General features: G+C 35.9%; 1 protein-coding gene across 1 annotated transcript in view; it reads right to left on the reverse strand.

Annotated features, from left to right (window-relative positions):
- The window catches only part of CSRNP3 (cysteine and serine rich nuclear protein 3), a 212,192-nt gene that overhangs the window by 139,013 nt on the left and 45,930 nt on the right, over positions 1 to 27,249 (reverse strand). The window contains exon 3 of the mRNA XM_019458184.2: positions 26,624 to 26,712. Coding sequence (XP_019313729.2) covers positions 26,624 to 26,636 — 13 coding nt within the window. The 5' untranslated portion in view covers positions 26,637 to 26,712. The remainder of the gene's footprint in view (positions 1 to 26,623; positions 26,713 to 27,249) is intronic.

Raw genomic sequence — 27,249 nt, forward strand, 5'->3', positions numbered from 1 at the left:
CAGGCACCCCTCCCCCTCCTTTTTTTTAAGAAAGTTCATCTAATTCTCAAAGGCCTGGTTTTCAAAACTTGTAGTTTCTTCATGTCATTAACTTATATAGAACAATCCCATCAGTGATAGTCTGCAATAGGCAAACTAATTTTCCAAAGGAAGGAGTAGAATATTAGGATTGTTAGGGTGAAGTATCAAAAGTTATGGAAAAGAATGGGCAATGTGAAAAATAGTCTTTGACAACTTTAATCATGGCCCCAAGGCTGTGATAGCTGTATTTCAAAACTGTCTGCAAGGACTGTAGTAAACAGATTTTCAAGTTCTAGATTTGGCCAAGACTTTGGACAAATCACTTGACCACACAAAGTCTCAGGTTCCTCATTGGTAAGAAGACAGTTTTGCCCTCTACCTATGTGACCTTGATTTTATGATACTGTATAGACATCTTGAAAAAAAAATCTGTACAGGGGAATAATTGACTGTCTACTCCACTAGTGTGGCGAATGTGAGCATTTACCCTAGACCTGCGGATTGGGGGGACTTGTACCTTCACTGAGTGCACCATGGAGGGATGGAAACAACTGCTTACATTGTTTATGACACATGTACTAAGAGTAGAGAGAGCTGCTGAGGGGCATGAGATCTGTCATGGCCACATGTGAGCTCAGCAGCCATTGTATCAATATCCATGGTCTCTGTAGGCATAGATGACCTAATTCATCTTTGTGCCTCATGGTGTGTGTCAGCTGGGCTAGATGTCCATGGTGCTCTAGATCTGTGAGGAGAGGAATCTGTGCCATAAAATGGGCAGAAATGTTCAGTGGGAGGTACCACCCAGTATGTGGTAGGCAGACCTCCAATATTAAGGTCATCTTGAAGTACCTAAAGACAAACAAGAGAGGCATTAAGACAATCTGCATAATGTTCATGAGTCACTGAGAGCCCAAATCCTAGAAGTTATGTGAAAAGTCGTCGGGTAGAGAATAAGGCCAAAGGACTCCTCCTTTATAAACTCCTATAATCTCCAAAATGTGCATTACACAATAAGTAAAAGAACCTGACAGTCCTTTCTCACTGTCCAAAAAATCCATGGGGTAGAAAGCATGTGATTATCTACCAGACAATGAGGTAGAGAGAGGCCAGAAGCTCTAGATAGGGATTGAACTAGTATTTGAACTCTGAGCAGTAACTTACCCTTCAGATGGATATTCAAGCAGAAGAGGTTGATTGTTCGATGGACTATACAATACTCCAAATTCAAGCAGTCAGGGCAATATAAGAGGTTATTCTTTGACATTTTCTTTGGAAAGGCACACTTTTCAGGGAAAACCCCGCCATATAAAAATACTTGGCTTAACATATATGCAAAATGTTCCTGTGATACTATTTCTAGATGCATAAATTACACAGATATCTAGAAACTATGTTAAAGATAAATACAGAAGGACTACCAAACTACCAAGCATGGAAAATGGATTGTCTCTTCCAGGAAGGACCAGGCAGCTAAGTTGTCCCTCTGATTTACTAGAATCCAGAGTTCAGGTTTAGAGATTTAGACTAATTAGGTAATTCAGAATACAGCAAGAATCCTGTAGGGACAAGCCAGCAGGGATTCCTGTGGAAAACAAAGAACTAGTGCAATAAAACTAGAAAGATCAACGAGGTGGCTTGTGCAATACACGGGGAAAGTCTGCATGTCTCCAGAGCTAGTGAGCAAAGAATGGTACGGAGAAACTGACTTCACTATTAAGCATTCAAAGGAGGTAAGGAAGAGGCTGCCTTGCCTAGAGGTAGAGCAAAGGACAAGGTTATAGGTATTAACTATGGATCCCATAAAATTGAGATAATTTTAAGTGCAAAAAATACTTTCTAGGTGTTGAGTAGAAAACTTCCAAATGGATGAGATAAACTTTATAAGCTTCTGTCTCAGAGAGAATATCAGCTTATCCAATATTGTTTACACTAGTGGAAACATTAAACACTAGTCTACAAACTAAAATTAAAACACTACCAGTACACCAAATTTAACAATAAAGACAGGGAGTAATTTGCCAAAGGAAGCCACTGAAGCAAATAATATAAACAAGTTCAACAGCCTATTCAATGCATTTTAGAGCAAAAGGAGAGGGAGCACTGGTTGCCTGCCAACACCTTGCCTCAGTGAAACAATGCACTCTTCTCTCTAGGAACAGTAATAGGTTAGAGGTTTGGGCTAGAGAGGATTGTAATTTCATGTTGTTTTATTGGGGATGGACTACAGGTCAATTACTTCTGGCATTTCATCCTTCGGGTTTATTGGCATATTACCAGCAACTCTGGAGATCTCAAGTTCAAGGATGAGGCTTCACCTGCAAATATATTCTGATTTCTAGAACCTTTGGTTTTAGGTCAAAGTTTTGTTTTTGTTTTTGTTTTTGTTTTTTACAATTTGTACCAACATAGTCACTAACAGACATTCTCAACCAAGAATTAATCTCAAATAAAAATAAAATCTCTTACACATTACATTATTTTTTTAAATTTGTGCCATTTAAAAAAGTTGATTTATTTATTCTGAGAGAGGAGATAGGGAGAGAGAAAGAGAATCCCAGGTAAGCTCCACACTGTCAGTGCAGAGCCTGATGCAGGGCTTGAACTCACAAACCATGAAATCATGACCTACTCCAAAGTCCGAAGTTTAACTGACTGAGCCACCCAGGAAACCCAATGCCATTTTGGTATCAACAATTACTGTTATTGCCTACTTCTTTCTTATTGTTAACCACGTCTCTAACAGGGAACCACTGGGAGTGCAATATAAATAAATCCACATTATTTCAAACAAGAAGGTTATATAAAGAAAGCTGTGGAATATAAATTCAAAAATCATCATCAAAATGCATTTATTAAACATCTTGTTATACATTCGGTCTGTAAGTCACTGTAATTTATAGAATAGAGCAAAGTATTTGTCCTCTTGTTTTTTTTTTTTTTTTAATGTTTATTTTTGACAGAGAGAGAGAGAGAGAGAGAGAGAAAGAAAGAGACAGAGCATGAGCGGGGGAGGGACAGAGAGAGAGAAAGACACACACACAGAATCTGAAGTAGGCTCCAGGCTCCGAGCTGTCAGTACAGAGCCTGACGTGGGGCTCAAACCCACAACCTATGAGATCATGACCTGAGCCAAAGTCAGACACTTAACCGACTGACCCACCCAGGCGCCCCTGTCCTCTTGGAGTTCCTAATCAAAGACATCTAGAAGGAGCTATGTAAAAATGCTTAAAATACACAAGCATCAGGAAAAATAATTAAATAATGGACAAATAGGGGAAGCTTTTATATAATGTCAGGTAAAATGTCAGCTTACTTAGGAGTGAGGGGAAAAGTGGGTATGTACATTTCTAGGAAGAAAATCAAGTAGGTTAGCTATGGAAATTCATTTTTGTTTTTTTAAGTTTATTTATTTTCAGAAAAAGAGCAGGCAGGAGAGGGGCAGAGAGAGAGGGAGACAGAGAATTCCAAGCAGGCTCTGTACTGACAGCACAGATGTGGGGCTCAAACTCATGAACTGTGAGATCATGATCTGAGCCGAAACCAAGAGTTGGATGCTTAACTGACTGAGCCACCCAGGTGCCCCTTGGAAATTCTATCTTAGTTGAGGAGGGTGAAGGAAAAAGCAATTTCTTGTCTTTTCCTGCTTCTCTATCAGGGGAGACAAGTTGGACTTGACATGAAACCTCAGAGTAAAACCAGTGTATACTGATCTATTGGTTTTACTGAAAACACTTTGGAGAAAATGCTTTAAGTAATGTATTAAAATGAATGTAAATATGCCATGGAATTGAATGCAAAGTGTTGCATGAATTTTAAAGAAAAAGGACAAGACTAAAAAAAAACTTAAGCCTGTCAGGGTTTAACATTTCACTTTCTCAACCTGCTACCGCATGATAGCTCATGTTTGCTATAGTCCCTCATTAAGAAAAGTTCTTTAACGAATGTGGGGAAAACCCCAAATATATTTGGGGTGATTTTAAAGTAAGAAGTGCTATAAGTGTTGTACATAGCGGTTTTTGCTATTTGAGAATTTGCTAAGGCAGGTACCTAGCAATGTGACAGATGCTAGATCCTTCATAAATGAGAAGTATGTCCCTAAAATAGTACTCACAAGTATATTGTCACATTCCAGAAAATATGTCAAGACTCCATGCAAAGGGAAGCCATTTCATTATTCTTTAATTAAGGGGAAGGGGACACCTCAACTGAAGCAAAAGAATGGAATATCTGTTTCTGTTCCTGGAGACTATTGGGAAAAACGTGGAGGAAATGTCAAGGCAAGATACTAAGGAAGAATGCCATTGAAAATGGCAACGATCCATTTCAAAAGCAATTCCAGAAAATGGTTCTTTAAAGCTACATGGAAATCATGCAAGTCTGGACATGCCCCTCCTTCCTCAAAGTTCTAGAGGAACAGAGAGAATGGATGTGCAGGTAGTAGGTAAGTGGTTGAGAGCACAAAGATAATTACTCTGTGAAGAATGTGGGAAAGTGGAGGCAGTTAATATGATCTTCAATGAAGCAAGAATACTAGAGACAGGGATGGAGGTATCACTGGAAATTAGAATCCCAGAGTCTCAAAATGGCCTGCCCCACTTTTCTCCTACTGGTTTGGGGGAAATAGCACAATTAGAGGCAGAATGGTATATAATGATAATAATAAAAGAAATTGCACAATGCACCCTGGGAATCCCAAATAAGAAGAGCTTAATTAAGTAGATTTCTCTCAGGGGTATTTGTATTTACAGACATTGCTATCGTATCAGATTGAAGATTTTCCCCCTTTAAGGAATTGTAGCCACCATTGAACTACAGGGGTCACTGCTGGAGCACTTGGTCCTTGCTAATAATGCTAAAGACAGAGGTTGACTCTGTCCTCCTCCTCGATCCTCAAACATTCTAGTTTTGCTTTTCTTACCCCTCCTTAGGAGCCAAAGGGAAAAAAGCTCCCTAGTTCCCCAAAGCAGAAGTTATTTCTTCTTCACATACAATTCTCAACACCTGCACGCATGGTAGATAATGAGTGTTTTCTGAATTGAACAAATCAAAAAGAAAAATGGAAGACAAACAGCAGTTCTAGGTCATAACAATTAAGGTGAGGGAAGGAAACTCTAAGATCAATAAGAAAAGAAGAAAATGGAAAAGGGAGGGTAGAGAAAAGGAAAAGCAAGAGGAAGAAGGAAGTACTAAGAATGCACAGAGAAGGAAGTTTTGAGTGTGTAGGATAATGATGTTCTTTTGAGGTACCACGAATGCAATGTAAAAAAAAAAAAAAAAAAATATATATATATATATATATATATATTACAAGCTCATTGAGAGGAGGTGTTACATTCTGTATAAATGCTAATAATTCATAACAAATGAGTCTAAAGTTAGCACTATTTTCCCCACTTATATTTATAATACAGACAGAAAATATTAATTGGTGACGATAAAAACTATTTCTTTCAGCTACTCATAACACAACATTGATGTAATAGAGCAGTTAAATAAGATTCATTATACACTGGGATCCAGGGATATTCTCTTTTGGAAAATTCAAGGTGAAGTTTCTGGCATTAAGTGCCTTTGGTCTCCTGTTTTTCAGTCTCTGGATATCCTTGTTGTATAGGCAACAAATCCCTAAAGCCCAGTATTCACCAAGTCAGAATCTGTAAGCCCACCGGCACTCAGTCAGCGGTTACTTCTCCCCCTTTCTTTGTCCCTCTTCCACAAATACGAAAAAGCAGCATGGAATTGAATGTGTCAGTTAACAGTCAGGTTTGTTATCCACTGTCCTTCTTTCCTGACATTTGAAGAAGTCAATTTATCTTCTGTCCTGGGCAGCAGAGACGATAGAGCGATGTGAAAACTAGATGTATGAACCGCAATGGATAGTCCTTTTGGAGGGTGCATTGAGACAGAGAGGAAAGGGAAAGGCAGCTTTCTGTTTGATTGTTCACTTTATATAATCCTGTTTTCAATTTCCCTTAGGGACTACCATATATCTGATACAATATGGAAATAATAGCTGTACCCAGTGTGACAACGTATAGTCTTATGGCAGATCTTAATTTATGCATATTATTTACTCATTTATTTAATTAAAAACGTAATTTAAAATCTTGTTCTCCTATGATATAACACTTAATGTGTCCAAAACTAACAAACACGAAAGAATTGCATATAGTGGCTCATGATTCACTTTTATAGTGGCTCATGATCACTTTTGGAAGGATGAGCAGATACTGCCAGAACCTGTGTTTACATCAGTGTCTTTATGACAGAATCAGAGCTCAAACAATCTTATACACATATACACATTTCTGCTCACTATATTGATTAGAAGGGCTTGATACATGGTTTTTTAAAGTTTATATATATACATATATATGTGTATATATATATATATATATATATATATATAGAGAGAGAGAGAGAGAGAGAGAGAGAGAGAGAGAGAGAGAATCCCAAGCAGGCTTTGTGCCACACAGAACCTGACACAGGGTTTCATCTCACAAACCGTGAGATCACGACCTGAACAAAAACCAAGAGCTGGATGCTTAATTTACCCATAGAGACTCCCAGGCGCCCTGACACATGTTTAACCTTACATACTCTAGGAATTTTAAGAGTAATTTCATAAAGGCAAGATCAAGAAATGCCTAGAAAAATATGTTAAGTCTTAAAGACAGTTATCTATTTGTCACCTGACAGAACCAATACTTTCAATCATAAAGTATGGTTTTCATGTGGTCATTGGATATTGGCATGTTCATTGATGGGTAGAATCGCATGAAAACTATATTCAGCTTTAATTTATGGCAACACTGAAGAAACTTTAGTCATTGACTCTTAGGAAAGGAGTAAAGAGAATACCCAGATGCATTTTGAAGAAACCTGTTTAAACATGGTTAATAATAAATAGATAAGAGTTATTTGAGGTCAAATGAATTGGCATTTTAAAACTTTGAGGCTTCCTGTCTTGAACTAACAATATTAAAACAACAACAACAGCAAAACTACTACCATTTGACAAGCAGCTAGAATATATGACACTTTGTGTTTAAACTGGCAAATTCTCAGAAAGGTTGTGTTGACATATTTGTTTAAGATTTATTGAAAATAAATTTTGGAAGCTTATTACTGGCATACAAATGTGCATATACCTTAGAGTTCAAAACCAGATTGTCTTTTCTCTGTGTAGTGTTAACCTAAAAAATGCATTTTGAAGTAAAACCAGGGATCTATGGAAGAAATGAATCTCTGATTTTACGTGCAAACTTCTTGTGGGCATTTTTCTGAGGAGTCATGCGAGACAGAAATGTTCAAATGTTACCAATTCTGATGATGTCTAGAGTAACTAAATACACCATTAAATCAACTGTGTAAATATATATCATTCTGTCAGCTTCTCATACGGGTTTTATAACATTAGGCTCACCACGCTTAATTCAATGCCTTTCATCTGGTGGGTTCTCAGTATATGTTTGCTGTTGATAATGACGACAATAGTCCAAGCCATGATCTCATTTTCCAGACTCTGATCCCCTCTTTCTTTTCAAGTTCCTCTCTAGGCCAGCAAGGTTTTAATTTTCCCTCATCATGGCAATAAACCTGTCAGTGAGATCAGGTCAGACATAAAATTTTCCAAGGCTAGCATACAAATTCCTTTTCCTGCATGCAAGCTTGCCTCACTCTTGATTCTACCTTGATAACTGGAAGGTCATATTGTATGTCATCTGTCCATTTTTAGACCAAGTGGTTTACAAGGACAGGGCACCTAAATTTTGTAAAGTTTATTTTGCAACTACTGCCTAGTTCATGATTAAGTCAGAGATGACAAATTTTTCTCAACAGTAGGAGGATTACACTTTTTCTTCCTTTCCAAAACAGGTTATTACAGAATTTTAAAGTGTGAGTCAGGCAAAGAGATATCTAAAGCACTTAGAATTGACCTGGTCCCCAGCACAACACTTTTAATGAAGCTCCAAACATGTTTCTCTTCTTATGTCTACGAAAAATATGTCTCTAAATATTTAATGTTTTTCTTCTTCCTAAGAATGAGTTAAAATTTAACAACTTACCTGTATCTCTAAAAATGCATTTTATTCATTTAAATAAGAAGACAAAAAGTAACAAAATCTGGTAAACATAACCCAAGGATTGTTTACAATTTGAACCATATTATATACCATTATTCTTATTGTATCAATAGCCAAGCTCTGCCACAGGCTTGGTTTTGGTTGTTTATTTATATTAAAAATTTTTTTTTTAACATTTATTTATTATTGAGAGACAGAGAGACAGAGCATGAGCAGGGAAGGGGCCGAGAGACGGGGAGACACAGAATCCAAAGCAGGCTCCAGACTCTGAGTTGTCAGTATAGAACCCGATATGGGGCTTGAACTCACCAACTGCAAGATCATGACCTGAGCTGAAGTCGGATGCTTAACCGATGGAGCCACCCAGGCGCCCCAATTTTTATATATATTTTTAAGTTTATTTATTTTGAGAGAGAGAAAGAGAGCACAAGTGGAGAAGGGGCAAGGGGGGGTGCGGAGAGAGAATCCCAAGCAGGCTCCATACTGCCAGCATGGACCCCAATGTGGGGTTTGAACCCAGGAACTGTGAGATCATGACCTGAACTGAAATCAAGAGTTGGCTGCTTAATTGACTGAGCCACCCAGGTGCCCCTTGTTTTTGTTAAAGTAGGTTTCACACCCAGTGGGGCCCAACACAGGACTTGAACTCACGATGCTGAAATTAAGATCTAAACTGAGATCAGGAGTTGACCCATTGAACCATGCAAGGGTCCCATCTGCCACAGGTTTAAATATAGGAAAATAATTTGTGTATCTGATAATTTTTTATAGAAAATTTCACTGTTTGGGATTCTAAAGTTTAGATTTTAATTATGTGTCTTATTTGCTTGCTTTACTAATTTAAATATTACAGAACTATGGGTATAGAATATAAGAAGTCTATTAAAATCCCACCCACCCTGTCAAAGATAGCTACCATTATTGGTTTGGTAAATATTAGCAATATACTAATGCATCATTGTTTTAATATGAGATCATTTTTCATAGAAATATGAAAATATTTTGCCACTTTTTAATTAATGTTTACTCAAAATCTTTTCATTTCAATGTATATTAAGACTGCCTGATTCTTTTACTAAAGAGCTCTCTAATATTTCATTGTATGGACTTAATATAATTATTAAACTAATACCTTATTGACAGGTATTTGGAAGGTTTCCGATTTTTAATTTCATCAATGTATGAGTGAATATCCTTTATGCACTCATAAGAGTGTTTCTGTACAGTAACTTCAGAGAGAAGACTTGAAGGAATTAATGCTTTAGTAAATACTGTGTTGTAAAGCACTATAAAATTTACATGTCTACCAATAATATGTAACACACTTGTCAGTGTTTTTGAAAACACATATTAACTATTTTTTAAAGTTAAGACAAACTCAGATGACTTCAGGGTCACACAGATAACGAAGTATGTGAAATGGCACAGAGTAAGAAAAGAGGAAGTCGTGGAAACTCAGCAAATGTAACTGGGGGCGGGGGGGGGGGGGGCTATAATGGCCAAACAAAATATATCTTTATTCAGCCCTTGTCTTAATGGAATACACCTCATTTTGATTCTTTAAATTTTAAAGCAAGACCTTCCTTGACTAGAGAAAGTAGTATAATCTTTGATGAGATCATTAATTTTACTATATACATTTTAACCTTATTTTCTTTCTTTATATTTTTCCTCAAATTCTATAGTTATGAGAAGAACTATTCTCCCCTAGATTTAGGATTTATTGTATCTTGTATTGATTTTATCAACAAAATATTTTATGGTAGATATGTTGAAAACAATAAAAAAATATGATCTTATACTTTGCTCATTCATAAGCACAATTTTCTAACTTTTCAAGTTGGTATAAAATCTTTAACTTTAAATATAAGATTATTTTAATACATATATTATTCACATGTCAGGAATAGAAGAAAAGAAAATACACCACTTGTTCTGAACATAAGCAATATCCTGCTAAGATTGATATTTAACCTCATAAAACATCCTTGGGAAGAAAAAAGAAATCCCATTATTTTAGCTTGACAAAAAACAGAAGAGGAAAATTCTAGTTTCCTTTTGATAATGGTGGTTATCTTGTGGTCTGGGAGAAAGGGTGAAGGCCATAGAGAAAATTGGCTCTGTTCTCATTTTTCTAGTCCCACTGCATCAATAAACTTGGGCAAGTTTCAACACAGAGCACAGAATGTAAGCATGAAGCAGCTTGGCCTCTCTTAGCACTTTGTTATGCCCTTTACCCTTATGAGACTGTCAAGTAGAGAGAGCCAAGTAAAGGATTCCCATTGCTACAGGATGCACCAAAAAAAAAAAAAGAAAGAAAAAGATTTCAAAGCAGAATGTTCCTCAGTCTGTCAGTCTGACATGAGGATGATGATGATTAAAGAGAGTTTGGAAATGAGTCAGTAGTAATTCTAATTGTACTTTTGTATTTTGGGCTGTTATTTATGCCATATTTCTTTCTTTAGACCTGAAAAATAAAAGACCTAGAGACAAAATAAAGCATAAAATTACAGCCATTTTCTCAACACTTCCAATTTATATTTAAGAAAAAAGGTAAAGCTGCCATAGTCTGCTGGGTGTAAAAGAAATTGTTATATGATACTGACAACTGGAAATAAAACCTGTGTTTAAAACTGTTCCTTAACTGTTTGTGCTCAAAATATATATTATCCTCTTTTAAATTTTTAATGTTTATTTATTTTTGAGACAGAGAGAGACAGAGCATGAGCAGGGGAGAGGCAGAGAGAGAAGGAGACACAGAATCCGAAGCAGGCTCCAGGCTCTGAGCTGTCAGCACAGAGCCTGACGTGGGGCTCGAACTCATGAACCATAAGTTCATGACCTGAGCCGAAGTCGGACGCTTAACCGACTGAGCCACCCAGGCGCCCCAATCCTCTTTTAAAAATCATTTTGGAAAATAAAAAGAACTTTAAAACTAAAGGATTTTTTTAGGTGTTCTGAAATAGGTTCCATCTGTTAGTTTTATTTTTTCTAATACATGAGGCCATATGAGAACTATCTCATACCATAAATTCATTTCTTTTGATTCTTAAAGGTAATCATGAGTGGGATAAAAATAACATTGCTTCAGAGAAAGTATGCCTTAGAATAGGACAGAATCTTTGAAGAGTAACACAAAGTTTTAGATGCTTATTTTGGGCTTGATCTAAAAACTTAAATAATTAACTTAGAATCTGCTCTGCTTACAATAAAGGAGGGGGCAGGAAAACATAGAGCTTCAATATTGTATAGGAAAAAAAAAATCCATGAGGGCTTCCAAATTCATCATGTTCATAAAATGTTTCTTGAAAACTAATCAGAAGAGAAAAATTTGTTTCCAACATCTTATGTTATATTTAGATATATACTTTCAAATTTACCCTGGAAACAACACCAAAACACAGCCTGTAAATAGTTTATTCATTCATTTATGTATCCATTTGTCCTTATACAAACTGCAAAGTTGACTTTTCATTCTATTGCTCCTACACTTGTTGCCTGGAATTATGTATAACTCGAACTCTAATTTATTAAAATTAACAGAGTTATTCACTATAAGATAATCAAATTTATTTGAGTGGAATTCTCTTTGGTTTAGACTTTGGGTTCTTCTATCAGATTAGTATTGGAACTGATTGGCAGATATCTCCCTGCATACATAAATATTGTATAAATTAGGCAGCTCCTTGTAAAAGAATTTTAAAGGAGTTGAGTTCTGAGCTTGTAGAGAGTTGGGGTCAACAAACATACTCTATTCTCAAAATTTCATTTGCTTTAAAAATGTATACTCCCTTTTATAAATCCCCATAGATCTTCTCCTCTTTAACACTGTCGTATTTTAGCTACTTTTGAAAAACTGTAAGCATGTATGTACCTGTTAAAACTTTATATTACTCATGATTTAAAAATATTTGCAATCATGAAAGTTACTTTAACATGGACTTTTTCCTCTGTTGCTTTCTATTTTCTCTTTTAAGTTCCCTCTAGCTCTCATACATGTCAAGTGCAGTAAATGAGACAATTTTCCACCTTAAACCAAATTAAAAAAAAATTAATGTTTATTTACTTTTGAGAGAGAGAGACAGAGAGACAGAGGCGTGAGTAGGGGAGGGGCAGACAGAGGGAGACACAGAATCTCAAGCAGGCTCCAGGTCCTGAGCTGTCAGCACAGAGCTCAATGTGTGGTTCGAACTCACGGACTGGGAGATCATGACCTGAGCCGAAGTCGGATGCTCAGTCGGGTGACTGAGCCACCCAAGCACCCCAAACCAAATTTTAAATAACTTTACTACTAACTTTAGAAATGTGGATAAAAGCTTGCTAAAATGTTAATTTCAGTAAAGTTCAACAGAGAGTGTATATGTGCCCAACGTTTTGCTATATGCTCTGGATAAATAAGATGTATTCCTTGCCCTTGAGAAGCTTCAGAACAATGGTCTTCAAGCATTTTAAATCATACATCTCCACTAGTAAAACAAAAAAAAAGTTTCTGCATGTATGTTTCTCCTATATACGTACATATGAATGTATATGTATTTACATGTAATATATATTACTGTAAAAATATATTATCTAAAATATATGAATGTTTAGACATAGAAGTTATAAATGATAAAGAAAGATAAATACAGATACAACTATTTTTACTTTGCTTCTCAACAGATCTTCTTGCTCACCCCATAGGTTATATGCATTAGAATTTGGAGCTCACTGGTCTTGAGGGGAGAAGAACATGTAAATAAATAATTTGAATAAAGTGGTCAATTATCTGATAGACATTAATACAAGGCACTAGAACACAGAAATACTTCATGGAAGAGTCACTAGATCTAAGCCTTTCTGTATGAAGAGGAGATAGTGATGCAAAGAAAAGGGAGAAGGGGATGCCTTGGCTGGCTCAGCTGGTACAGCTTGGACTCTTGATCTCAGGGTCCTGAGCTGGAGCCCCAGTTAAGCCCTATGTTGGGTATAGAGCTTATTTTTTTTCTTAAGTGGGGGAGAAGAGGGTGGAAAGAAGAGCATTCCAGCCAGAATAAGCATCTACATAAAGGCATAGGTCACCTCCTGAAACATGGAGGTGACCATGAAAAAGTTCAGGACTGATGAAATGTAGAACCCACGTTGAGCATGGTGAGCAAAGATACTGAGGAAGCAGAAGCCAGGTAACAGACACAAATAGGTTGGATCCTATCAAAGTATGGGAAATCTTTGAAGAGATTTAAGAGGGTGACTGAAGGTCATGGTCAGATATTTGTTTCAGATTGCACCTCTGGGCAGCTGTATTGAGAATGGATGGGAAGAGACACAAATGGAATCAGGGATATTCATCAGTAAACTACCACAGATGAGATAAAGAGCAACACAATTAAAGCAGGGCAATGCAGCTCTCACAAGGGGATAAGTAGCACGTGGAAAAAACTCTGTAGAATTCAATCGTGGTTTTCTGGAAGTGGCTGGTGAGTGAAAAGGAATAATCTTAGTTACTCTGCAGTTTCCTGACGTAGATGACTGGCTATTTTTAACTGAGATGGTGAACACAGCAGCAGGAAAAGATTTGGGGCAAGGAGGAGATACACAGATTCTTCTTTAAGATTTACATAAAAATCATAAACATTTGGGGTGCCTGGGTGGCTCAGTCAGTTAAGCGACTAACTTCGGCTCAGGTCATGATCTCACGGTTCTTGAGTTCAAGCCCCACATTGGGTTCTGTGCTGACAGCTCAGAGCCTGGAGCCTGCTTCAGATTCTGTGTCTCCCTCTCTCTCTGCCACTCTTCTGCCCACACTCTGTCTTTGTCTTTCTTTCAAAAATAAATAAACATTAAAAAAATTATTAAAAAATTATAAACAAAATTATAGTAATGAATTAAAAAAGAACCAATTATTTACTTTACTTTTGAAAGGAAATTTTTGTATTTCAAACAATATTTATAATATTTACACAAAATATTTGTAAATCGTTTGGTTTAAGTTCTCCCAATCTTTTATTTACTTTAATGCTCCTTTGTGTATATATAATTATTATCTCTGCTTTTTTATGTCTATTTTTCTCATCTAACATATCCTAACAAATGTCATATTTAATGACATTTCTCTTATAAATGAAATTTTAGTAGCTGTGTAATCTTGTGCATGTACCACAAGTTTTTAAAAAACTCTAATATTGGATGTGTATGTTATTTTCAATATTTCAAATAATTATATAGAATTATATATTTCCATTTGTCTAGAAATCTACTGGTTGTTTAAGATAAGAAAGCATAAGCATATGGAAGTTCCTTCACATATTTTGCTACTAACCTATTTCCATCAGTAGTATATGACAGTGAAACAGATATGCAATAAAAAATCTTGCTCATTTGATAGCTATAATATTACACCATTTTATTCCCATTTCTTTGGGTACTGTTTTTTTTTAACGTTTATTTATTTTTGAGACAGAGAGAGACAGAGCATGAACAGGGGAGGGTCAGAGAGAAGGAGACACAGAATCCGAAGCAGGCTCCAGGCTCTGAGCTGTCAGCACAGAGCCCGACGCGGGGCTCAAACTCACGAACTGTGAGATCATGACCTGAGCCGAAGTCGGACGCTTAATCGACTGAGCCACCCAGGTGCCCCTGAGTACTGTTGAAGATGAACTTTTTAATATGTTTATTAGCTCTTTATATTTCTTTTTTTATATAAGTTGTTTCATTTCTTTTAGCCCATATTTTCACTGGAGTCTTATTGATGATCTTATTAATTTGTGAATGTCCTTCAATAATAAAAGTAATCACCCCTCACTGTCATCTATGAAATAATGTTTTAAGTAGTTGCCTATTTATCTTTTTATGTAGCTTATGGTTTTCTATTCCTTCATATTCCCTGTTTGGAATTGTCTTTTTTTATAATAATATGTATTTTGAGGAAATTTGGAGACTACCAAAAAACACCAAGAAGACAATAAATTAAATCTACACTTAACCACCCCAATATAACTAGTTTTATTATATACACATATGCATTTATATAATCATCCTTTGATCCATGCATAAATGGCATCACTGGGAGAGCTGTTTTATAGCCTCCTTTTTCACCTATTAATACATTTCAGATAGTTTGCCAATAATAAAATATGCTATAGAAACACTTTTATTTTAACCACTTCAGAATATTATTTTGAGTGGATATGTAACAATTTATTTAAATCATTCATTTTTTTCCAGACATGCAGAGGTTTCTCATGTTCATTATGTTAAATATTATGTCAGTAAACATCTTTGTATACATAGCTCTGTGTTCCTAATTGACTATTTCAATAAGGTTTTTAAATAGTTAGAATCCCTAGGTCAAAGAGTATATAAAAAGTAAGGTCTTTTAATACATAGTAACAAATTACCTTCTAGAAAAGTTAAACCAATTTACCTATGCATCCCTATAGTATGACATGGTTCATTTCTCCACAACTTCACCAATACTGGATATAATGATGATAACTACACATTTGTGTGCTTCCAATGTGCCAGATTCTATATCTACTTTACTGGCAAAGTGTCTGAACATTAGAAAGTTTAAAGTTTATTTAAATCTTCACAAATAATTGGAGAATGAACTCAAGGTTCAGTCTGATTTAAAAACGATGCTTTCTGTCAGTACGCTAGACTATTTCCCAAAGTTTGTATGTTTCAATGAGCATTATTTATCAAGGATCTTTGATTACTAGTTATGTTGAACATTTTATTTTCAAGTTGAGGGGTCACCAGAAGTTCTTTTGCAAAAAGTTCCCTCAAGATCTTGCCAATCATCCTAAGGAAGTTTATACTTTCTCAGCAATATCTAACAACTCTCTATATTTTAATAATATTGACCATATGTACTTACATATGCTGTGAATATTTTAAGTGTCTTTCCTTATGTAAGTTGAATTTGGAGCATTTTCTAATATATAGCAATGAATTTTCCAATCAATTTTTTTGTAGATATCAACAATCTGATTGTAAAATTTATAGGGCAAGGCAAAGTGGTTAGAATACCAAAGCAATTTTGAAATAGAAGAGGATGCATACTATCTGATCTGAAGACTTACTATAAAGCTACAATAATCAAGACAATGTGATAATGGGAAAACATAAATACATATATCAGTGGGATGAATAGAGAGGTTAGAAAGAGACCTAAACAAATATGACTGCTTTCTGACAAAAATACAAAGGTAATTTAATAGGGAAAAGACATTCTTTTTTTTTAAATGGTGAGGGAACAGTTGAATGTCCATATGCAAACTACTGAACCTCAATTGTTTACATTATACAAAAATTTTCTCAAAATTAAATCATATACCTAAATGTAAAACATGAAATTATAAAATATTTAGAAGAACAGGTCAAAATCCTTGTGACCTTAGGCTAGACAAAGAGTTTATTGACATAACACCAAACCATAATACATAAAAGAAAAAAAATTGATAATTATGACTTCATAAAAGTGGAAAACCCCCCCTACTCTGTGAAAAACATTAAAGAATACAAAGAACAAGCCACAGAAGGGGGAAAGTTTGCAAATTTCACATTTCCCAAAAGATTTGTATCCAAAATATTTATAAAGAACTCTCAAAACTCAACAATAGAAAGCAACTCAGTAAAAAATAGAGCAAAACAAAATATACAAAGAGTTTTTAAAACTTAACAAAAAAGAAAAAAAAAAAGCAATTAAAAAATGGCCAAAGACCTGCACAGACACCTCACTCACCAAAGAAGATACACAGATGACAAATGAGAATATGAAAAGATGTTCCATATCATATGTCATCAGGGAAATACAAATTAAAACAAGATACTATTAACACCCATTAGATAGCCAAAATCCAAAACATTGACAACACCAAATGCTGGAGAGAACGTGGAGCCAGAGGAATTCTCATTCATTGCTGATGGGAATGCAAAATGGTATAGGAACTTCAATGAGTTTGGTGGGTTCCTATAAAAAACTAAACCTACTCTCACCATGACTTAGCAATTGCACTCCTTGGTATTTACCCAAAGAGATGAAAACTTATGGTCCAAGTAAAATTCTGCACATGAATGTTTCTAGAAGCTTTATTCATAATTGCCAAAATTCAGAAGCAACCAAGATGTCCTTAAGTAGGTGAATGAATAAAGTGTGATAAATCTAGACAATGAAATATTCTTTAGTGCTATGAAGAAATGGGTTGTCAAGCCACAAAACGACATGGAGAAAACTTGAATGCATATTATTAAGTGAAAGAGGCCAATCTGAGAAGTAAGTCTACATACTATATGATTCCAACTATATGACATTCTTTTTTTTAATGTTTATTTAGTTTTAAGACACACAGAGAGAGTGCAAGTTGGGGAAGGGACAGAGGATTTGAAGCAGGTTCTGTGCTGACAGAAGAGAGCTGGATGTGGGGCTTGAACTCACAAATTGTGAAATCATGACGTTTAACTGACTGAGCCACCCGGGCACCCCAAGACATTCTTTTTTTTAATGTTTACTTATTTATTTTTTGAGAGAGGTTGGCAGAACCCAAGCAGGGGAGAGGCAGAGATGGAGGGAGAGAGAAATCCCAAACAGGCCCTGTAATGATACTGCAGGGTTCGAACCCACAAGTGAGATCATGACCTAAGCCGAAACCAAGAATCAGGTTCTCAACTGAATGGGCCACCCAGGCGCCCCTAACTATAAGACATTCTGAAAAGGGCAAAACTATGAAGACAGTAAAAAAAAAAAAAAATTAGTGGTTGCCAGGGGCTGGGAAGGAAGGATAAATAGATAGAACACAAAATATTTTTTAGGATAGTAAAAATATTCTGTATGATACTATAATGATGGAAACATGTCATTATACATTTGTCCAAACCCATAGAATATAAAACACCAAGAATGAAATCTAATGTAAACTATGAACTTTGAGTGATTATAATGTGTTAGTGTAGGTTCATCAGTTATAATAAATGTATCACTCTGGGAGGGGATATAAATAATGGAAGAGGCTATGCACATGTCGGGGCAGGGAATATATGTGAAATTTCTATACTTTCTTCTCAGCTTTGTTGTGAATCTAAAAAGAACTGCTCTAAAAAATAGTCCTTTTGAAAATGTTGGACAAAACATTTCAAAATATTTGAACAAACACTTCACAAATGTATAGGTGTGAATATGCACAAGGAAAGTTGTTCAATATTATTATTTATTATGGGCATGAAAATTAAAAACTGCAATGACAATTAGAATGGCTAAAATAAAATAACAACTGACAATACCAAATGCTGGTGAAAGTGTGGAAAAGTGTGAATGCTCATACATTATAGGTGGGAATGCAAGATGGTAAAAGCCATTCTGGAAAACAGCTTTATAGTGTCTTAGAAAGTTAAACTTATACTTAACACATGATACACAATTTCATTAGGGCATTTACCCATGATAAATGAAAACAGTTTTTCACAAAAATTTCTACTGGGATGCTTATTGCAGCTTTATTCAAAACACCAAGAACTAAACAACCTAAGTGTCCTTCATTGAGTGATTGGATAAACAGACTGTGGTACATACAGACAATGGAATACTACTTAGCAATAATGAGGAGCAAACTATTGACACACATAAGAGCATCAATGAATTACAGATGCATTATGCTCAATGCAAAAGGCCAGATGCGAAAGACTACATTCCGTATGTTTCTATTGTTTTGATATTCTGGAAAAGGCAAAACTACAGTGACACAGAGCAGGTCAGTTGCCAGGGACTGGAAGAGGTAGGGGGGGGAGCTGACAAGGGGCAGCTCAAGGGAATTTGGGAAGTGATGGAACTGTTCTGTGTCTTGATTGTGGTAAAGGTTACACAGCTCTGTGCAATTGTCAAGCTCGTGAAACTATAACCTAGAAGAGTGAATTTTACTGTTTAGAAATATAAAAATGAATAAATGACTTCTCACTTTTTATTTTTTGCATTATTTATGCAAATGGTCAATATTATTAAAATATAGAGTTGTTAGATATCACTGAGAAAATATAAACTTCATTAGGATGATTGGAAAGCTCTTGTGGGAACTTTTTACAGAAAAAAACTTGTAGTGACCTCTTTCCTGAACCAAAGTCACATAAATTCTTGAAAGCTATTGAATTTATTCAATGTTAAATGATGTTTTAAGCGTTGAAAATATTTAAAGTAATTTAAAATACTTTAAAATAATATTTTATTTTAATTTTTTTAATGTTTATTTTTGAGAGAGAACGCAAGCATGTGCGTTCATGTGCATGAACGGAGGAGGGACAAAGAGAGAGGGTGAAAGAGGATCCGAAAGGCTCTGTCTGCACTGAGAGCGGACAGACTGATGTGGGACTCGAACTCCCAAACAGTGAGATCACCACCTGAGCCTAAGTAAGACGCTTAACTGACTGAGCTACCCAGGGACCCCTAAAATAATATTTTAAATCCTATCTACAATTTACTTTAATATTGTATGTGTAGATCACACCATAGTTTTCCCCATATAGTTAAAACATTGTGCTAGTATCTTCTATTCAGTAAGCCATTGTCTGTCTCTGCTTCATTCCCCCTCTCCTGTTTGAAATGCCTTCTCTAGCAGACACTAATTAATTATGTATACTTGGGAGCATTAATAGTCTTTCATTGGGGAACCTCCCAACTGACTTTTCTTTGTTGCATTTTATGATTGCATGTATAAATTGACAGGTTTTAGACTTTCTATTCCATTCCATTGCTCTGATGATTGGTTTTTGTGTGTGTCCTTGTTAGGCATTGATATCCTATATACGTGTGTGTGTAATATGTAATTCTGTTGCTTAATCAAGTAAAGGTTGTAGTCATTGCCATTGTAATTAAAGTCATAAGAGTGGTTTGATCAGGGACAGCAGGGAGGACAGACGAACAATAAGGTGAGCACTGCCATTTGAGCACAAGTAAAATGTCAAGAACTTTTATGGGTGTGTTATTTACCCTCTACATTGTTTATTGTTTTTAATTACCTGATTTCATTCATTTATATTACCTATGGCCACCTATCAGTACTTGAGTTTGTGATTCACTTTGTGATTCACCTTGTGAAGGAACAGAGGAAGGAGAACCTGCCTTTACAAAAGGGTCTACAAGGTGTGAGGCAAACCAAGAGGGAGGGGTGTTACAACAGCCCAGGGAGTGGAAGAAGAAAAATGAAGTTAACAGTGTCAAATACCCCTGGGAGAGCCAGTCAAGATACGGGCTGCCGGGTCATCTGTGCCTTTAGAGAGAGCATGCTCTGTTAAATGGGGTTAGAAATCAGATCGCACTGTGCTGAGGAGTGACTGGATCTTAGAAATTGGAGATAATGAAGGTAGACTGCTGTATGGAGACTTTGAATGGGTTGGGGAGGAGAGAAATTGGATAGTAGGGCTGGTGAAATCTGGTGAAGAGAGATCAGTTTGCTTTTGTTTCCTGATTAACTTTTTTTTGGATAGAAGTTTGAAGAATGTATACAGGTTGAAAGAAAAGAGTGAACAAAGAAGAAAAAATTGAAGATAAAGTACAAAAAGGAAATAACTAATGGCCAAAGCATCAGCGATAGGGAATAAAATCAAACACAGGCTGTGCCTTGAATAGGAAGGATTCTTGATCCTTTAAGAATGGAGGAAAGAAAGAATGTTGATACATGTAGCTGTTTGATGCTGGAGGGAATGGCAAGGATGCACAAGTAGTTTCCACACAATGACCTCAATTTTCTTGTTAAAATAGCAGGTGCACCAAGAATGAAGGGGAGAGATTGCATGGCCTGAGTGGGGCGATAAACTTTTGAAATAGTGTCTGACCATGGTCATAGGGAAAGGATTAGTGGATGCTATTAAGGAACTAACTCAGATTAGAAAACCATAAATCTGCAGAGTGGGTCATTTGCTCCTGTAGTACTCATGTGCCTGGGTATAAGGGAGGGTTCACTATACTTTGGGTTCAAGGCTGCAGGTACCATGTAAGAAAGGACAGGCTGTAGAAATGTAGAGAGTAAGCTGCTGGTGTCCAAGCTCAATTTCAAGCAAGACTTGGTGAATATGGAAAGATCCAAGTCTGACTGAATTCAAAGAAAAAGAAGTGAAAAGAAAAGGGTTTATTTATAACCTCACTCCTGACTTAATCTTGTTTTTACTTTATTTTTTCCTTTCCCTGATTTTTTTTATTTGTTTTACATTCAATCATTATTTCATAAGACACATTTTAGATACAAAGCCAGGTATAAGCAAATAAAAGGAAACTAAAAACACTCCGATGGTCAGAGGTGAGTCTCACTTTAATAAGAGAAGCTGGAATTTAAAGTGTCTCCATTGAGCTTTAATTGAGAACAAGATGTTGAAGATGGTTAGGAGGCTTTGTGGTTGATATGGAGTGGTTATCTATTGAGATTGTGGAGGTTAGGGTTTGATAAGTGGTTCTCATCTTGGGGTAATTTTGTACCAAGGGGACACTAGGCAATGTCTAGAGACAGTTCTGGTTTTTCCAAAGTGGGGTGTGTGTGTGTGTGTGTGTGTGTGTGTGTGTGTGTAATACTCCGGATGTCTAGTGCCAGGGATGCTACTGAACATTTTATAATGCATGAAATAGCACCCACGGCAAAGAATTATCTGATCCAACTGTTAGTATTGCTGAGGCTGAGAAACCTGGGATAGTTGAACTACTTGTAAGAATGATGGAAGAATGAAAATGGTAGTAGATATCTGGAGAACCATTGAAAAAAGGTGGAGAAGGAGGACCCACCCAGGGCATGGGCATGCCAGATGATGGGAGATTCAAAGATGTACATTTGTGGGTGGTAGTTTGTGAGAAAATGGAGGAGTCAGTCCATGGGGAACTGGATTTGGGGTACAAATTTGTAAAGGACTCCTGGCTTAAACTCTTGTAAAGCAAATACAGGGAGAATGAAAGCAAGGGATTTTTATAAGAAAGCATATGCTATTTTCCACTTGCTTTTGAAGTCACATTTCAGTTACCCTTAAATAAAAGAGTTTATAGCTCTTTCCTTTGAAGTTTCCAGATAAATGCAATGAAGATTAATACTGGTTTGAAGGAATAGATCTCTGACATGGGGACGTTACATGAGAAGTTCTTGTTTTCTCCATAATCTTCCATGGTTCTTGCATTTCTCATGTTTTCTTTTCTTTTGGTTTTCCCAAAACAGATAATACCAGTTATCTCTTCAGGTCAAACTCATAGAGCTGACTGTCTCTTCTGTCTATACCACATGTAAGAGGTACTCTCTGTTTTGGTTTAATTAAAATAGACCTTCTAAACAATTGTGACCTTCACTACATCATTTCTTTAGTACTACACTACTGGACATTTATTTCCTTTACATGATACACCATTTACAATCCCTGCCTTTTGGAATATTGAAGGAGTTGGAATATTTGGTAGGTTCTGAGACCTCCTAATCCATTTTTTATTTGGATGGCTAGATATTCTTTTCACACTGACTTAATAACACTGAAAAAGAATTGATTTAACTTCTTTTTCTGCATATCAAATTGGCTAAACCTTTCAATTCTATACAGGAAAGTCAAACTGAATGGCTTTTAAGATAATATCAATTTATGTGATGCATTCACCTATAGTTCAGATGGATTGCAAACAGGTCATCTGGGCCATACACACTTCCAGATTCCTGTGCTCTGCACTTAATATTTCATAATGTTTCATAGAAAATTCCAACCAGATTACCATCAAATGAAAGTTGATGGCTCACTTGTTGAAGATCACAAATAGACTAATTTATTTTAATTTCCAAACCTCATATATCTTCTAATAAATCAGATATACAAAGGAAGACATGTGTCTTTTAAAAAATTAATACTACTTGGGGTGCCTGGGTGCCTCAGTCAGTTAAGTGTCCGATTTCAGCTCTGGTCATGATTTCACGGTCCGTGAGTTCAAGCCCCACTCAGGGCTCTGTGCTGACAGCTTGGAGCCTGGAGCCTGCTTCAGATTCTGTGTCTCCCTCTCTCTCTGCCCCTCCCCTGTTCATGCTGTGGCTCTCTCTGTCTCAAAAATAAATAAACATTAAAAAAATTTTAAAACAAATAAAAATAAATAAAAATATGCTATACATTCAGAAAAAAAATTAAAACATTAAAAATTAGTACTACAGGAATGAGAAGGTATTTAAATAACTCCCCTCCATCTTCAGTCTCAGTACTTAGAGCTCTCCTAAAATGATAAGACTAATGATAGAAGAACAAAGACAATGATATAGAACTTTCTAGCACCATGTGTCATCTATATGTATTATCATAGAGATCTGTAACTACTTTAGGTTCATAATATTTATTCAATTCAAAAAAGGGATTAACTTTCTCCCCTACACAGATGAACAGTTACAGCTTTTAACACTTTAGCAAGTGATTGGACTAATCCACGTTAAATGCATGCTTCTTGCAAACATTTTGACAACGTTTTATGTACAAGTAGTAAGTATATTATCATTTTAAAAATATATCTTCTCTTTCTGGTGAAATTAAGGAAGACACATACTAGTTATTTTACATATATCAACAACATTTACCTTAACAAATGATGATTTAGAAAACTTACCAGCAGGTGTTATGTTTTATCACATTCGTTTTTAATTGGCACTATTTGGGCAAAGGTAGTATCTATCTCTCTTGTTTATGCAGTACTAAGTCATTAGGCTTATTTAAAAATGCCACCCATCTAGGGGCGCCTGGGTGGCTCAGTCAGTTGGGCATCTGACTTCGGCACAGGTCACAATCTTGCAGCTTGTGAGTTCGAACCCCGTGACAGGCTCTATTGCTGGCAGCTCAGAGCCTGGAGCCTGCTTCTGATTCTGTCTCCCTATCTCTCTGCTCCTCCCCTATTCACTCACACTCTCTCTCTCTCTCTCTCAGAAATTAATAAACATTAAAAAAAAATTTTTAAATGCCACCCCTCTATATTCTACATTCTCTTTCCTGTTTACTTTTTCTCCATAGCACTCGGACCATCTAACATAATATATAATTAACTTTGGTTTTTATTGCTTATATGTTATTACCCTCTAGAATGTAATTTCCACTATGGTGAGAATATTGGTGTGTATTATTCACTGCTGTTCCTCCCATGCACATCGTAGGCACTTGATAAATAAATACTTGCTAAGGAGCGCCTGGGTAGCTGTTGGTTAAGTGTACAACTCTTGATTTTGGCTCCGGTCATGATCTCATGATTGACAAGATGGAGCCCCGTGTAGGGCTCCATGGGGACAGCACAGAGCCTGCTTAGGATTCTCTCTCTCTGCCCCTCCCCCGCGCATGCACACTCCTGCACTCTCAAAATAAATAAACTTTTTTTTTAAACATTTATTTATTTTTGAGAGACACAGAGAGGCAGAGTATGAGCATGGGAGGGGCAGAGAGAGAGGGAGACACAGAATTCAAAGCAGGCTGCAGGCTCCGAGCTGTCAGCACAGAGCCTGAGGCGGGCCTGAACTCACAAACCGTGAGATCATGACCTGAGCCGAAGTCAGACGCTCAACTGACTGAGCCACCCAGGCGCCCCTCAAAATAAATAAACTTTAAAAAAAATACTTACTTGTTGAATGGTTGTGGTTGTTACATAAATCAATCTAACGGCAAATCTAATGGCACCATTAAGAAAGAGATTATCTTCACTGACTTTTCAAAAAACAATTTTACTATTCTTAATTACTTGATTTGCTTTAATTTCTTCACATATCACCTTTTTAAAAGCTTTTCATGAGAAGCACAGTACTGTGCAATTCCATTTCAAGCAGTCTGGACTCCCACACCACTGCAAATTCTTTACTCATCTAGCTACTATTTGCATATGGATACCTCACAGGTTTATAGCATTCAATCCTTTTCTAACCTGCATGCCTTTCTGGGTCATTGGGGAAATGATTTAGCTCTCTGGTGAGCTTAATAAAGAAGTCAAATGTACTGGAATAAATAAAAAACTACCAAGTAGGCAATGCTCACCTTTGTTCTTTTCATAGGTGTTTGCATGACTACTTTCTACAACATTAAATTTGCAGTTGTGGCAAAAAAGTGACTTCTGACTTAAAATTGCATATTACTTGTGTTGTACTTGAAGAGATACTTTAATAAAAGGTCAGTTGGGTGTGGGTTGTAATAGAGCAACAACACTTCCATTGGTATGAACTCTCGCCATGCTAGACCAATAAAAGCCATAATGTGAAAATATGAATAACCCCCCAAATAATTCTCAGTGCACTTTAGGATTCATTACATGGTCTTTTAAATCTGGCTTGTCTTTTTACGTACCCACTGCTTGCGTTAATAATAAAATTAATTTCTGAGTAACATATTGGTCGGGCACTTCTTGAGAACAGGAACCACATCTTATCTTGAAACAACCAAAGCACTTAGCCCATTGCCTTGCATGTGGTAAGTCCTAAATGAATTTTGAATGAATATATCCTTGGATGGGTGAGGAAAAGATGTAGAAGTTGAAGACAAGACTGACCAAGGAAATCAAAATAAAAGATTATCAATACTTTTTCATTTTAAATTATGAATATTTGATATTGGGTCTTACCAAATAAAGAAGGCAGAAATCATCTACTTTCTCAAGCTATCCCATGAGAATAAACTATTTCAACCTACATTGTAATTCAAACTTCTAAATGAAGATTTTACATTAGTTTATTATTATAATAAGCTGTTTTGTTTTTTTCTTTTCCAGACATAGGACTCTAAACAACATAGAAAAGGTCCTCGACTATCTTTCTGCTCATTCATATGAATTGTCATTTTATTGAGCCCATATTTTCCAACAAAAGGATAATTTGTTTCACTGTACTTTGGGAAAGTCAGGGAGTGGGATTCAAAGAATTGTAGCAGGATTGATGATTAGCTATCTTTCTAAACTATTTGTATATATGCATATATGTTGCAACCAAAGATACAAAATAAATGAAAAGTTTGCAAAGTAGGTGTGCATGCTTTATCAAATCAGAAATAAAATTTTATAAGGATGCCTAGGGGCACCTGGGTGGCTCAGTCAGTTAACCGTCTGACTTCCACTCAGGTAATGATCTTGCGGTTTCTGAGTTTGAGCCCTGAGTCTGGCTCTGTGCTTACAGCTTGGAGCCTGGAGCCTGCTTTGGATTCTGTGTCTCCCCATCTCTCTGTCTCTGCCATGCTCATGCTCTGTCTCTCTCTGTCTCTCAATAATAAACATTAAAAAAAAATTTATAAGGATGCCTATATTTTTTATGTTAATAGTGCTACCCTTTATAAAAGCGAAGCAAATTTTAATAACCAATGATTTTCTGCTGAAACAATATATTTTTTTAACCATCCCCAATTGAACTAAACAATATATTTCTGGTATAAATGATTTTTTTTTAATTCTGAAGAGATCTTGTTAAAATATGTATTTTAAGTAAACATGTGTCCTTATTATCCAATTACACATTAGCAACAACTTGCAACAGTTACACAGTTACATTTCAGATCTGTAAAAGCATGTAAATAATAATGTAGGAACTGCTAACCTTGAGATCTCATGAACTCCAGTATCTTCCTGAAGACTCTATGCTTCTGAAAACATCATTTCAGTCGGTTGATATCTCCTTATTTTTTCCTTAAAAAAGAAAACATGTCTCAATACGTCACATAAGGTTATATTTTCAAAGAACAAAGCTAACTACATGGTATAAATATAATGTGACACAGGAAAATCAATAGGAATCGTGGAATATAAACAAGGCATTAAATACAGAACTAAATGATCAGACTGTATATAATTTAGCAGAAAGAATATCCATCCTAGAAGAAGAAATTAGCAAATTTCTAATCAATGAACACATATTACTATGGGAATGAAGTTAAGGAAATTCCATCTTATTAATCAGCATTACACTAGATTTTAATAACTTTCCAGTCTCCAGGAGTTTCATGTCTTAAAGACAAACAAAAATCCAGAAAAACCAACCAAAATGTCATAGCTAAATCATTGATAACAATCAGGATAAATATTTATTATGTTTTTTGATTTGCTTAAAGGAAACTACTTAATTATAAAATTATATCAAACATTAATATGTCCTGGTTTTAAGATACCTTACTTAGGCTTTTAAGAAAAATCTTGTTTTTAAAATTACAGTGCCATAAATTAAAA

This window comes from Panthera pardus, unplaced genomic scaffold (assembly GCF_024362965.1).
Source record: "Panthera pardus isolate Hobbes unplaced genomic scaffold, ASM2436296v1 HiC_scaffold_10, whole genome shotgun sequence".
Lineage (NCBI taxonomy): Eukaryota > Metazoa > Chordata > Mammalia > Carnivora > Felidae > Panthera > Panthera pardus.